We start from the raw sequence: 15,613 nt of genomic DNA on the forward strand, positions 1-15,613 counted from the left end.
GGGAAGGAAGGGCACGATTGGCTGAAATATCCTGTACATCGTTATCCTGCCATGTGAATTTAGTTTAGGCCTGGTGTTGGATCAGTCAGACATCACTTTGAGCTGTGTATAGGCCTGGTGTTGGATCAGTCAGACATCACTTTGAGCTGTGTATAGGCCTGGTGTTGGATCAGTCAGACATCACTTTGAGCTGTGTATAGGCCTGGTGTTGGATCAATCAGACATCACTTTGAGCTGTGTATAGGCCTGGTGTTGGATCAATCAGACATCACTTTGAGCTGTGTATAGGCCTGGTGTTGGATCAGTCAGACATCACTTTGAGCTGTGTATAGGCCTGGTGTTGGATCAGTCAGACATCACTTTGAGCTGTGTATAGGCCTGGTGTTGGATCAATCAGACATCACTTTGAGCTGTGTATAGGCCTGGTGTTGGATCAATCAGACATCACTTTGAGCTGTGTATAGGCCTGGTGTTGGATCAGTCAGACATCACTTTGAGCTGTGTATAGGCCTGGTGTTGGATCAGTCAGACATCACTTTGAGCTGTGTATAGGCCTGGTGTTGGATCAATCAGACATCACTTTGAGCTGTGTATAGGCCTGGTGTTGGATCAGTCAGACATCACTTTGAGCTGTGTATAGGCCTGGTGTTGGATCAGTCAGACATCACTTTGAGCTGTGTATAGGCCTAGTGTTGGATCAGTCTGACATCAATCAATCAATCAAATGTATTTTTAAAGCCCTTCTTACATCAGCTGATGTCACAAAGTCCTATACAGAAAACCAGCCTAAAACCCCAAACAGCAAAGCAATGCAGATGTAGAAGCACCGTGTCTAGTCCTCTTCAGGCTGTGCCGGGTGGAGATTATAACAGTACATGGCCAAGATGTTCAAGTGTTCATAGATGACCAGCAGGGTCAAATAATAATAATCACAGTGGTTGTAGAGGGTGCAACAGGTCAGCACCTCAGGAGTAAATGTCAGTTGGCTTTTCATAGGCGATCATTCAGAGTTAGAGAGAGAGTTAGAGAGAGAGTTAGAGAGAGAGTTAGAGAGAGAGTTAGTCATCAAGACAGGTAGTCCTGAGGCATGGTCCTAGGGCTCAGGTCTTCCGAGAGAAGAGAAAGAGAGAGAGTTCGAGGAAGCATACTTAAATTCACACGGGACACTTGAATCCATTTCCAATTGCAGTTGGATTTGAAGAGAGATGGTGGTGAAGAAGCTTGGACAATAAAGTCATAACTCTCTAATGATATGAGGATTAAAAACAACATAACCGGCTCATTTTGTTGATGTGCCCAACATGGCTTCCCCTTTTTTCCGTCTCCCCCAGGGAAGATACTGAAGGACGGGAGGAAAGAGTCGTGTAAGCCCATCCTCAAGGTGGAATACAAGACCTCCAGGAACAGGTAAATACATACACCTACCCAACAGATCCCAGATCCCTCCATCCCACCCTGTGCTGTACGAACCAACATGGTACTCTAGTGCCAGGCGAAGCTGCCTTGTGTTCTGTAAAATGAAACATCTTTGCCATAACCACTTTTCAGGCAGCGGGATTTTCATAAAGGTTGTTCCATTTACCCTCAAATAGAGACATTTTCCCTATGATATTTCAAATTATTGCCAAGAGCATTTCCCCTGTAGTGAAAAATGTATTTGTCAAGTTTCCGATGTTTTGTATTTGCCAAAAACTATTTTGATCACAGCATGTTGTTCAGAAGTGAAACCTGGTATGAACGAGCTCCAGATAGGTCTGAGCCACACGCTGGCTTTCAATCACAGGAAACAGTACAAAATACAGGGAGCCTTTACCAGGGAGCTGTTCAGTAGCGTTTCATCTCCAGACATGGGATTGATAGGTGCCTCTGAAGCAGAATTCCCTCTTGGCTTGATGCTCTGTGTTGACTGTTTGGAATGCATGATTGTTCCTAATTATCTCTTCCTATTTCTCCCTTCGGTGGTTCGTCAATTACAATGGAGGCGTGTAAATCATAGAGTTGTAGTTGTGTATTAAAGAGCTAGATTGACAAGCAAAGGAGGCCCAGGTGCACCACTGAGACTGAGACAACACTTTAGACTGTGCCTTTCAGGGTGTGACCACGCTTTGTAATGCTGAGAGAAAACAGCACAACGCTCTTGTTACTCACGGCCATGACCCTGACTTTGAAGGGGGGGGGGGGTTGTTATCTTATGGCCATTGTGACCATGGGTGGTTTGTGTCTGATGGTCATTGTGACCGTGACCGTGGGTGGTTTGTGTCTGATTGGTCATTGTGACTGTGACCGTGGGTGGTTTGTGTCTGATTGATCATTGTGACCGTGACTGTGGGTGGTTTGTGTCTGATTGGTCATTGTGACCGTGACCGTGGGTGGTTTGTGTCTGATTGGTCATTGTGACCGTGACCGTGGGTGGTTTGTGTCTGATTGATCATTGTGACCGTGACTGTGGGTGGTTTGTGTCTGATTGGTCATTGTGACCGTGACCGTGGGTGGTTTGTGTCTGATTGGTCATTGTGACTGTGACCGTGGGTGGTTTGTGTCTGATTGATCATTGTGACCGTGACTGTGGGTGGTTTGTGTCTGATGGTCATTGTGACCGTGACCGTGGGTGGTTTGTGTCTGATTGGTCATTGTGACCGTGACCGTGGGTGGTTTGTGTCTGGTGGTCATTGTGACCGTGACCGTGGGTGGTTTGTGTCTGATGGTCATTGTGACCATGACCGTGGGTGGTTTGTGTCTGATTGATCATTGTGACTGTGACTGTGGGTGGTTTGTGTCTGATGGTCATTGTGACCGTGACCGTGACCGTGGGTGGTTTGTGTCTGATGGTCATTGTGACCGTGACTGTGGGTGGTTTGTGTCTGATTGATCATTGTGACCGTGACTGTGGGTGGTTTGTGTCTGATGGTCATTGTGACCGTGGCTGGTTTGTGTCTGATGGTCTTTGTGACCGTGACAGTTTGTGGTTGTGTCTGATGGTCATTGTGACCGTGACCGTGGGTGGTTTATGTCTGATGGTCATTGTTACCGTGGGTCGTTTATGTCTGATGGTCATTGTTACCGTGGGTGGTTGTGTCTGATGGTCTTTGTGACTGTGGCCGTGGGTGGTTGTGTCTGATGGTCTTTGTGACTGTGGCCGTGGGTGGTTGTGTCTGATGGTCTTTGTGACTGTGGCCGTGGGTGGTTGTGTCTGATGGTCATTGTTACCGTGGGTGGTTTATGTCTGATGGTAATTTTTACCGTGGGTGGTTGTGGCTGATGGTCATTGTGACCGTGGCCGTGGGTGGTTGTGTCTGATGGTCTTTGTGACCGTGACGGTTTGTGGTTGTGTCTGATCTGGAGGACCGCCAGTGGTTGTGTCTGATGGTCATTGTGACCGTGACCGTGGGTGGTTGTGTCTGATGGTCATTGTGACCGTGACCGTGGGTGGTTGTGTCTGATGGTCATTGTGACCGTGAGACCGTGTGTGCTTGTGTTTGATGGTCATTGTGACCGTGAGACCGTGTGTGCTTGTGTCTGATGGTCATTGTGACCGTGAGACCGTGTGTGCTTGTGTCTGATGGTCATTGTGACCGTGAGACCGTGTGTGCTTGTGTCTGATGGTCATTGTGACCGTGAGACCGTGTGTGGTTGTGTCTGATGGTCATTGTGACCGTGAGACCGTGTGTGGTTGTGTCTGATGGTCATTGTGACCGTGAGACCGTGTGTGCTTGTGTCTGATGGTCATTGTGACCGTGAGACCGTGTGTGCTTGTGTCTGATGGTCATTGTGACCGTGAGACCGTGTGTGCTTGTGTCTGATGGTCATTGTGACCGTGAGACCGTGTGTGCTTGTGTCTGATGGTCATTGTGACCGTGAGACCGTGTGTGCTTGTGTCTGATGGTCATTGTGACCGTGAGACCGTGTGTGGTTGTGTCTGATGGTCATTGTGACCGTGACCGTGTGTGCTTGTGTCTGATGGTCATTGTGACCGTGAGACCATGTGTGGTTGTGTCTGATGGTCATTGTGACCGTGAGACCGTGTGTGGTTGTGTCTGATGGTCATTGTGACCGTGAGACCGTGTGTGCTTGTGTCTGATGGTCATTGTGACCGTGAGACCGTGTGTGCTTGTGTCTGATGGTCATTGTGACCGTGAGACCGTGTGTGCTTGTGTCTGATGGTCATTGTGACCGTGAGACCGTGTGTGGTTGTGTCTGATGGTCATTGTGACCGTGAGACCGTGTGTGCTTGTGTCTGATGGTCATTGTGACCGTGAGACCGTGTGTGCTTGTGTCTGATGGTCATTGTGACCGTGAGACCGTGTGTGCTTGTGTTTGATGACCAGTGTGACCGTCAGGTCCGTGGGTGGTTGTGTCTGACGGTCATCATGACCGTGGGTGGATTGTGTCTGATAATGACACCCGTTGTGACCGTGGGTGGTTGTCTCTGATGACCGCTGTGCCCTTGAGCGGTTGTGTTAGTCTGGCCCAGACCAGACAAAAACATTCCCAGTCATTCTGTGGGCTGTGGGCTCACTGTCTCTCTCTGTTCCCGTGGACTCACTGAGACAGACAGGAAGAATTATGCCAAGCAGCCCTGTGGGAAGGAAGGGCACCATTGGCTGAAATATACTGTACATCGTTATCCTGCCATGTGAATTTTTTATATTCCTCCATGAAGTATCTATATTATACTGTAGGTCTGATTAAATCTTTCACTTCTTTTAGACACTGTGATGTTTCTCGTAGTCTCATGGTTAAATTTGTTGGGAAGGCTTAGCTTGGATGGTGTGTCAGCGAACCATCAGCTGTCTGTCGTAAACAGGACATGATGTTTTTCATGATCATCCATGACAGCTTACTGTCCGTCTATTGTGTGACAAGTTCGCGAACGCTCTCGTGACCAATCATCCTATGTTATACCGACATTGAATATTTCCTGGATTCCATAGCGACACTTGATCACTCCGTCATGATATTGACATATGATCACAATAATGTCAGTCATTAAGACCTGTTTGTCTTTGTTTCCACAGCAGTGAGCCCTATGTCATCTTCTCTGGGGGTCTGTCATATGACAAGTCCGGTGGAAGGAGGCCCACCCTGACCATCATGCACGGCAAGGCCATCACAGTGCTGGAGATGGACCACCCTATCGTAGAGTTCCTAGTGCTCTGTGACACCCCATACTCCAACGGTGAGAGAAGGGATGGGGGGTCAGTAGATTGGGTTTGAAGGATTGAGTAAAAGCCCCCCTGACCTGTTCACCTGTTCACTGGACGTGCTGTTTCTCTCTCTCTCTCTCTCTCTCTCTCTCTCTCTCTCTCTCTCTCTCTCTCCCCATGATAATTAGTCTAATTTGAGTAAAAGGTGTGATGGCAATGAGTGCCTCTGTAAGGCCTTAAATTACTATATCTGCTCTCTCTCTGTCACAAACCTGGGAGAGCAGAGGAACAGGGCCTTCAGTACAAAGTACACACGCTCGCGCACACACACGGCACCCATTCATATATTTACATTTCTATTTGAAGTATTGGAGTGAAGGATTCCCACAGTATTACGTTCCCTGCGTCTACTACATCTATTGGTTCTGTGTATGGATGTAATTCACTACTCTGCGTATCTATGTGACTGTCTACAGAGGTCCAGGATCCTTATGCAGTGGTTGTGCTTTTAGAAAAGGACTTCATCGTGGTGGATCTGACACAGAGCAAGTATGTACGGCACACACGCACACTCAGACACACACACACACACACACACACACCTTCCTGCAGTGAGGTGTCCTGCTGTGGTCCAGAGGGGAGCAGACTGTCACCTCCTGATGTGACTCGATGTGACAGGAGGGGTAACAGCCCTCTAACACCACGTAACAGCTATAAGAGTCCCAAACAGCATCAAATGGATTTAAACATAGACACACTGTCGGCACATTCCATTGGCTGATTAAGAGAGAGGGTCACAGATGGCCATTAAAACAAAGAAAATAAACGCACACAGACACACACACACAACACACATCCACCCAAATGTGTCACATCGCCTTGAGAGAACCTTAGTCCACTGCCACTCCGGTCAGCTGTCTGTCACTAACGTGTCATCATCACTCAGGAAGCAGGACAAAGACTGCTCTTCTTAAAATAGCCTCCTTGACACTCTCTGCCGATGATACATCAGCCCTATGATGGAGGGAGCTGAAGGAGGGACAGGGATGTCCAAGCTAGTTATCAGTAGATGTGTTAACATTATAAGGATGTTGATAAGAAACACTAATTGGACCATAAGGTGCTGGGAAGAACTTAAGGGGTGACCTGGGTGAGGTTATCGCCCGGGAAAAAATACCCATTAAATATACACTACAAAACATTAGGAACACCTGCTCTTTCTATGAATCCAGGTGAACGCGAGGATCCCTTATTGATGTCACCTGTTAAATCCACTTCAATCAGTGTCGATGAAGGGAGGAGTAGTGGGTGCCTGGCGCACCGGTTTGTGTCAAGAGCTCAAATCAAATCAAATGTATTTATATAGCCCTTCGTACATCAGCTGATATCTCAAAGTGCTGTACAGAAACCCAGACTAAAACCCCAAACAGCAAGCAATGCAGGTGTAGAAACACGGTGGCTAGGAAAAACTCCCTAGAAAGGCCAAAACCTAGGAAGAAACCTAGAGAGGAACCAGGCTATGTGGGGTGGCCAGTCCTCTTCTGGCTGTGCCGGGTGGAGATTATATCAGAACATGGCCAAGATGTTCAAATGTTCATAAATGACCAGCATGGTCCAATAATAATAAGGCAGAACAGTTGAAACTGGAGCAGCAGCACGGCCAGGTGGACTGGGGACAGCAAGGAGTCATCATGCCAGGTAGTCCTGAGACATGGTCCTAGGGCTCAGGTCCTCCGAGAGAGGGAAAGAAAGAGAGAAAGAGAGAATTAGAGAGAGCACACTTAAATTCACACAGGACACCGAATAGGACAGGAGAAGTACTCCAGATATAACAAACTGACCCTAGCCCCCCGACACATAAAAGACTGCAGCATAAATACTGGAGGCTGAGAAAGGAGGGGTCAGGAGACACTGTGGCCCCATCCGAGGACACCTCCGGACAGGGCCAAACAGGAAGGATATAACCCCACCCACTTTGCCAATGCACAGCCCCCACACCACTAGTGGGATAGATGCAACGCTGCTGTGTTTTCCACGCTCAACAGTTTCCCGTGTGTGTCAAGAATGGTCTAAAGTAACACCCAAAGGACATCCAGCCAACTTAACACAACTGTGGGAAGTGTTGGAGTCAACATGGGGCCAGCATCCCTGTGGAACGCTTTCGACACCTTGTAGAGTCCACGCCCCAACCAATTGAGGCTGTTCTGAGGTCAACTCAATATCAGGAAGGTGTTCTTAATGTTTTGTCCACTCAGTGTACATGAACTGCAATACTCAGAGCAGTGTACCTTTTGCTTATTTGCTATTTAGATATTTTGGTGATAACGTTCTCTAGCAGTCACATACGTCCACGTCTCCCTTGTGAGAACTCTACATGCACGCCATAACAGTTCCCTCTCCCTTCTGCAGCTTCCCCATCTTTGAGAACCCCTACCCAATGGACATCCACGAGTCTCCTGTCACCTGTACGGCTTACTTCGCTGAGTGCCCTCCTGACATCATCCCCATCCTCTACTCCATAGGGGCCAAGCAGAAGAAGACTGGCTACAGCCACAAGGTACGCTACAGGTCATAGGTCAGACAATGACAAGATGGCTGAAGCAACAAACAAAAAAATTCAATTACGTCCTGCATTTTTCAGTTCATGACCTGCTGTTTCTTACAATCCATGACCACCTGTTTAATTGATGACAGGAGTGGCCAGTGAGCGGTGGGACATGGACACTAGGCTCACAGACCTACCCAGAGATCATCGTCACAGGGTAAGTCAGTGGGTTCCATGCTGTTGGAGGGAGACTTTTTTAATTTTTTATTTAAAGCTTGGCCACTGGGCACACACTCGTTGAAACAACGTCGTTTCCACGTCATTTCAATGAAAGGACCTGGAACCAATGTGGAATACTCGTAGAATTGACATCTGTTCCCAGTAGGTGTGAACAAACATTGAGTCACTGGTTCTACTTATTCGGACAGGATGTAGTAAAGTTTTCCTCTGGTGTTTATCATCGGTAGAAGCATTAGAGCGGAAATGTTTCATTCTGCTACAGTATTAGAAACTGACCTCCTGACCTCTTTCCCTGTCTTTGATCCTTTCTGCAGACACGCAGACGGAACCGTAAAGTTTTGGGACGCCTCTGCTAGTAAGTTCTCTCCCTCCACCCTTTCTTACGCTGAATGTTGGCAATAATCTCTAACACGTGTCGTGTACGATTACATAACGTGGTGGTAGTAGAGTAAAGTAAAGTCAAGTAGGTCGGTGCTTACTCTTGTCCTGTTTCGCGTATGGATGACCTGTACAAGTGCGAAGTGGAAGTGTATTTTTGTTTGCCTTTCCGACACCCCTGAGACACCCTCGGAGAGTGTGGGTCATGGCCAGGGATCAGCCATTATTGACAGCGACCCTGGCGCAATTAGGGTTAAGTGCCTTGCTCAAGGGCAGATCTGCAGATTTTTCACCTAGTCAGCGCAGGAATTCGGTTACTGGCCCAATGCTATTACCGCTAGGCTATCCGTCGCCCCATAATAACTAAATTCATCCATTTATAAACGTCCTCTCACTGTCAACTGCGTTTATTTTCAGCAAACTTAACATGTATAAATATTTGTATGAACATAACGAGATTCAACAACTGAGACATAAACTGAACAAGTTCCACAGACATATGACTAACAGAAATGGAATAATGTGTCACTGAACAAAGGGGGTGTCAAAATCAAAAGTATCAGTCATTATCTGGTGTGGCCACCAGCTGCATGAAGTACTGCAGTGCATTTCCTCATGGACGGCACCAGATTTGCCAGTTATTGCTGTGAGATGTTATCCCACTCTTCCACCAAGGCACCTGCAAGGTCCCAGACATTTCTGGGGGGAATGGCCCTAGCCCTCACCCTCCAATCCAACAGGTCCCAGATGTGCTCGATGGGATTGAGATCCGGGGTCTTTGCTGGCCATGGCAGAATACTGACATTCCTGTCTTGCTGGAAATCACACACAGGACGAGCAGTATGGCTGGTGGCATTGTCATGCTAGAGGGTCATGTCAGGATGAGCCTGCAGGAAGAGTACCACATGAGGGAGGAGGTTGTCTTCCCTGTAACACACAGCATTGAGATTGTTGCAATGACAACAAGCTCAGTCTGATGATGCTGTGACACACTGCCCCAGACCATGACGGACCCTCCACCTCCAAATCGATCACACTCCAGAGTACAGGCCTCAGTGTAACGCTCATTCCTTCGACAATAAATGCGAATCCGACCATCACCCCTGGTGAGACAAAACCGCGACTCATCAGAGAAGAGCACTTCTTGCCAGTCCTGTCTGGTCTAGTGACGGTGGGTTGTTGTCATCCTGTACCTGTCCCGCAGGTGTGATGTTCGGATGTACAGATCCTGTGCAGGTGTTGTTACACGTGGTCTGCCACTGCGAGGACGATCAGCTGTCCGTCCTGTCTCCCTATAGCGCTGTCATAGGCTTCTCACAGTACGGACATTGCAATGTATTGCCCTGGCCACATCTGCTGTCCTCATGCCTCCTTGCAGCATGCCTAAGGCACGTTCACGCAGATGAGCAGGGACCCTGGGCATCTTTCTTTTGGTGTTTTTCAGAGTCCGTAGAAAGGCCTCTTTAGTGTCCTACGCTTTCACAGGTACAACCGTTCCACAGGTACATGTTCATTAATTGTTTATGGGTCATTGAACAAGCATGGGAAACAGTGTTTAAACCCTTTACAATGAAGATCTGTGAAGTTATTTGGATTTTTACATATACTGTAAACCCTATTCCCTTTAGGCCCTGGTCAAAAGTAGGACCGCAATCTATATACCTCCCTGTCTTGTGTGACCAGTTACACTGCAGATGCTGTACAAGCTGAAGACGTCCAAGGTGTTTGAGAAGCCCAAGGCGGGAGAGGGTCGGGCGGGCGAGCTGGTAGAGGAGGACCCCTACGCCGTTCAGATGGTCAGCTGGTGCCCACATAGCCGTCTCTTCTGTGTGGTGGGCATTTCTGCCCACGTCATTCTCTACCGGTTCAGCAAACACGACGCCAACACGCAGATAGTGGTGAGTGGATGAGAGAAGTTTCCAAACCCGCTTCCCAAGTCATTTCACATCCCACAGTTGTTTTACCACCAGAACACCTGATTTTAACGTATAAAGGGCTTGAGGGTTAGTTGACTTGTTTAGTGAGGTATGCCAATGAGTATGCTTATTGTATCAGTCCCAGCAAATCTCTGCATCTATGTGTGTGTGCATGTGTTTGACAGTCACTAGAGGTGCGCCTGCAGTTTGATCCAGAGGACGTCATCTCCCCGTCAGAGGCAGAGAACAACCCGTGTTTCTCGGATCCCAGTTCCCACTCCCCCCAGCCACCCGGTAGCCCTGGCAGTGGCACACAGGACAGCCTCCCCTGCCTCAAGTGAGTCACTCCTGTCAGCCATCTCAACTGGCTCCACTGGAAAAACCCGATTTACGCAGAGTTCCTCAGAAAATGCAGACGATATATTGAACAACGGCGTCCGGACGAGTGAATCGATATGCATCACACGTCCAATCTCTCCCTTTCTCCTTCTAACTCTCAAGCTCCCCTCGCTCTTAACAATCTCCTTCAACTCTCTTTCTATCTCTACCTCTCCCGTTCTCCCCTCCTCCTTCCCCCTTTCCCTCCATCCTCACCCTCCCCGTCCTGCTCTGTATGTCAGGGTGAAGAGTCGTCCAGTGCGGATGCCCCCGGGGTACCAGGCTGAGATGGTGGTGCAGCTGCAGTGGGTGGATGGAGAGCCCCCCCAGCAGATCACCAGCCTGGACATCAACTCTGCCTACGGCCTGTGAGTGACCCTGTACTCGCTATGTGTCTCAGTGCCCTGACTACCTTTCACTTCCACGCTCACACCATCCATCTCTCACTCTCTTTCTCCAGCTCTCGCTTCATCTCTCCCCCTCCACTGAATTTCTGTTCCCTGCTCTTTCATGTTCCCGCCTCCCCTTTCCCTCTATCGCTCTCTGTCTTTCTTTCTCTCTGTCTATCTGTATCACACAATCCATCTTTTTTTACCCCCCCCACTCCCCCTCACTCTCTCCATCTCTCCCTCTTTGTCTCTCTCTCTCTGTCTGAGCTGCGCCTCTTGATTGTTGTCAGGCTTCTTTTGTCTTCAAAGTGATTCACATCATATCCTTCTCATTTTCCACCTCTCAAGCGAAACACTGTTTTATTCATCAGCCCAGCTACTATTTTCTAATAAATGGAATAAAGTATTTGTCTAAATACACAGCATGAAATGAATGTTATTTTTCTGCCTCACCCGGATACATTTTTCATAACACTCAGTTCCCATCTATGATTCAAGTGTAGCAGAGGGAAACGGTAATCAGTAAAACATGATTAAAAGGTAGAAAATGCAGCTTGTGTGGTTTGCTGGGAAGATAACCTGCTTTGACAGAGGAGAGAATCTTTGTTGGCTCTTTCTCTACAGTTAATCAATAGACAGCCTCAAGGCCATTTACAAACTTCTGTTCTGAATGGCAGAGTTGGTCGAAAAATCTGATAAATTCGCAGTTCTTTAAAAAAAAAGAGTCTACATTACTGGTGGAATACACGGAAAAGGTCACGAACCTTACCCCTGAGAAGCTATTAACATTTTCAAGTGTGTTTGAGTCATCTCTTCCGTGTGTCTTCCCCAGGCGCTTTTAGGCCTACACTCAACACACACACCCTGGGGATATGTTACAGTGGTATTTAGAAGCAATATATTGAGCCGGATTACAAGGGATGTTGGTTCTAGTGTGGACATTGTAACGTTGGTCGCATGCTGAAGTTGTTTTCTGGATCTGGAATGACAGGTAGTCTCGCCGTTAGAACGTTGGGTTTCCGGTTGCTGGTTTGAGTCCCTGCGCCAACAAGGTGAAAAGTCTGGCGATGTGCCCTTGAGCAAGGCACTTAACTCTAATTGCTCCAGGGTCCCCTTTGATAATGGCAGAGCCTGGCCGTGAACCCACTCTCTGAGTTGGGATATGCAAAAAGAAGATATCCAATCCACCTGTGTATTAATACACACTTGTACATGTGTGAATTGGGACAAATATAATATAGACCCGCCAAAGTATTCCTACAGTATTTCAGGCTGTTGATTGGCAATGTAGTATTGGTATGCTGGTCATCATGCTTCTCAGTACACAGGGATGTTGTTGCCACAATACAGGGAATTGTGGGGGAAACTTACCACTTTCCATTTTCAGTGATTCCATGTGTAAGAATCCCTGATGTAATCTCTGATTCTGTGATCTCTGAATAATGTATGTATGGGAAAAGATGCCTCGTATTTTTGTTGGTGTGTTTCCTGAACAGACGAGCTTCTGGTAAAGTGTATTATACTATAGATAGGAATTATTCTTCAGGCTATGGGTTTCGAACCTCAGGTTTCTCTCTTCGTTTTCTCCCTTCAGGTTCACACTAACTAGGTAGTGGCTGGTTCTCACTCTCTTCTCCTGTGTGTGTGTGTGTGTGTGTGTGTGTGTGTGTGTGTGTGTGTGTGTGTGTGTGTGTGTGTGTGTGTGTGTGTGTGTGTGTGTGTGTGTGTGTGTGTGTGTGTGTGTGTGTGTCAGCCTAGCGTTTGGGAACTGTAATGGTCTAACGGTGGTGGACTTCCTTCAGAAGACGATCCTGATGTGTATGGGCACACTGGACCTGTACGGAGCCGCAGACCCCTACCAACGACTCACACGCTCCCCACGCAAGAACAGACAGTCCACCTCAGGTAGGGGAACACCCACACCCCGTGTTCCATACACACACACACACACACACACACACACACACACACACACACACACACACACACATACAAACTCATATGCACATTAACATAAACACATGTATTGGTATGTTTGCGCACACAGACATACAGTGCATTCAGGAAGTATGCAGACCCCTTGACTATTTCAAGATCTTGTTACCTTACTGCCCTGTTCTAAAATTGATCAAATATTTTTTTTGCTTGGCAATCGACACAGAATATCCCATAATGACGAAGCAAAACAGGTTTTTAGACATGTTTGCAAATGTATAAAAAAAACAAAAACAGGAATAGCTTATTTACTTAACTATTCAGACCCTTTGCTATGAGACTCAGTTGCACCCTGTTTCCATTGATCATCCTTGAGATGTTTCTCCAACTTGATTGGAGTCCACCTGTGGTAAATTCAATTGATTGGACATGATTTGGAAAGGCAAACACCTGTCTATAGAAGTTCCCACAGTTGACAGTGCACGTCAGAGCAAAAACCAAGCCATGAGGTAGAAGGAATTGTCCGTAGAGCTGCGAGACAGGATTGTGTCGAGGCACAGATCTGGGAAAAGCTACCAAAATATTTTTGCAGCTTTGAAGGTCCTCAAGAACACAGTGACCTCCATCATTCTTAAATGAAAAAGTTTGGAATCACCAAGACTCTTCCTAGAATCTGTCCGCCCGGGCAACCTGAGCAATTGGAGAAAAGGGCCTTGGCCAGGGAAGTGACCAAGAACCCAATGGTCACTCTGACAGAGCTCCAGAGTTCCTCTGTGGAGATGGGAGAATCTTCCAGAAGGACAACCATCTCTGCAGCACCTCACCAATCAGGCCTTTATGGTAGTGGCCAGATGGAAGCCACTCCTCAGTAAAAGGTACATGACAGCCCGCTTGGAGTTTTCCATTAGCACCTAAAGGACTCTCAGACCATGAGAAACAAGATTCTCTGGTCTGATGAAACCAAGATTGAACTCTTTGGCCTGAATGTCAAGCGTCACACCTGGAGGAACCCTGGCACCATCCCTACGGTGAAGCATGGTGGTGGCAGCATCATGCTGTGGGGATGTTTTTCAGCGGCAGGGAATGGGAGACTAGTCAAGCTTGAGGGAAAGATGAACGGAGCAAAGTACAGAGAGATCCATGATGAAAACCTGCTCCAGAGCGCTCAGGACCTCAGACTGGGGCAAAGGTTCACCTTCCAACAGGACAACAACCCTAAGCACACAGTCAAGACAACGCAGGAGTGGTTTTGGGAAAGTCTCTGAATGTCCTTGAGTGGCACAGCCAGAGCCCAGACTTGAACCCGATCGAACAGCTCTGGAGGGACCTGAAAATAGCTGTGCAGCAATGCTCCCCATCCAACCTGACAGAGCTTGAGAGGATCTGCAGAGAAGAATGGGAGAAACTCCCAAAATACAGGTGTATCAAGCTTGTAGCATCATACCCAAGAAGTCTCAAGGCTGTAATCACTGCCAAAGGTTCTTCAACAAAGTACTGAGTAATGGGTCTGAATACTTATGTAACGTAACAAAATGTGTAAAAAGTGGTCTGAATACTTTCCGAATGCACTGTATCAACAATTCTCTCTCTCTCTGTCCCTCTCTCTCTCACACACCTTTTCTTTTGCATTCGTTATGACCTTAGTCTCCAATTCTGTCTCTCGATCTTATCTGTCCATTCTTTCTCGTTCCTGTCTCTTTTCCTAACCTCTCTGTATCCCTACAGTACAGACATACAGACACACATACAGTACATGTGCAACATTTAAAAAACACACACAACTGTTCACCAACAGCCACGTGAGGTGCATGTGACAGGCTGCATTCCGCGGGAGCATCATGTGCATGTTGTGGTTCTTTCTGTTAGTCCGGCTTCAGCACTTCTCTAAGATAATTCACAGAAGCTTTCCTGAGACTGACACCCTTCTGAGTACTTCTAATCTCAACCGGTGCAGGTACACCCTGTGAATACATCACTCCTCCTCGCCTGCTCCACCCTCCCACTACACACACATGCGTATGCACATGCCTGCAGACCCATAGACAAACACAGATGCAGTGCTCTCGCCGTCGGTCCATTTTCTGAGGAAAACCCACAAGAACTTAAAAGTAGAGAAAAGGTTGAGAATAACTTCGGAGGCATAACCTTTGTATTGTTTTCCTGAAGGACAGTTTAATGTACGTTTTAAACCCTCCTCGCGCTCTTGGAAAGGCTTTTTTATCTTGTGAAAACTCCCACAAGTATACCTGAAGAAGCCTTCCATGTATTCAGGACTTTGTTTGGCAGCGGTGGAGGTAGGAGGAGGATGACTCTGGGCTTTGAGTCCTTCTCTCCTTTGGTGTTGCGCAAGAGCTTTTATAGAGCGACGGGACTTTTCTCTGCTTCAGTGAAGTCTCCCAGGGTAGCCTTAGTCAGATCAATCAGTCTCTTTTAGAAGAGAGAAAAGAGAGGGGTAGAAAGGGCTGCTCTCGCCCCTGAAGTTGCTACTTTTCTCCTTTTCAGTAATGGCCAGCTTAACTCACGTTCACGTTGCTTATCTGCATAGTCAAATAAAGGTTAAGCGAATAAAAACATGCAAACACTGAGTACGCTGTCCTTTAGCTGTTGTCCCGACCACATGTCTATGTGAATAGGACTATATGTGTTTTCATCTCACATAAGAAGACGTTTTAGTGTTGGTTTTATTGC

General features: G+C 47.4%; 1 protein-coding gene across 1 annotated transcript in view; it reads left to right on the plus strand.

The window, feature by feature from the left end:
- Positions 1–15,613, plus strand: part of stxbp5l (syntaxin binding protein 5L) — a 240,711-nt gene that overhangs the window by 183,255 nt on the left and 41,843 nt on the right. Inside the window, exons 9-18 of the mRNA XM_064976038.1 lie at positions 1,332–1,407; positions 5,016–5,176; positions 5,621–5,693; positions 7,554–7,701; positions 7,839–7,906; positions 8,244–8,284; positions 9,991–10,205; positions 10,409–10,560; positions 10,844–10,969; positions 12,744–12,895. Of these exons, the coding sequence (XP_064832110.1) occupies positions 1,332–1,407; positions 5,016–5,176; positions 5,621–5,693; positions 7,554–7,701; positions 7,839–7,906; positions 8,244–8,284; positions 9,991–10,205; positions 10,409–10,560; positions 10,844–10,969; positions 12,744–12,895 (1,212 nt within the window). The remainder of the gene's footprint in view (positions 1–1,331; positions 1,408–5,015; positions 5,177–5,620; positions 5,694–7,553; positions 7,702–7,838; positions 7,907–8,243; positions 8,285–9,990; positions 10,206–10,408; positions 10,561–10,843; positions 10,970–12,743; positions 12,896–15,613) is intronic.

This window comes from Oncorhynchus masou, chromosome 10, assembly GCF_036934945.1.
Source record: "Oncorhynchus masou masou isolate Uvic2021 chromosome 10, UVic_Omas_1.1, whole genome shotgun sequence".
NCBI lineage: Eukaryota > Metazoa > Chordata > Actinopteri > Salmoniformes > Salmonidae > Oncorhynchus > Oncorhynchus masou.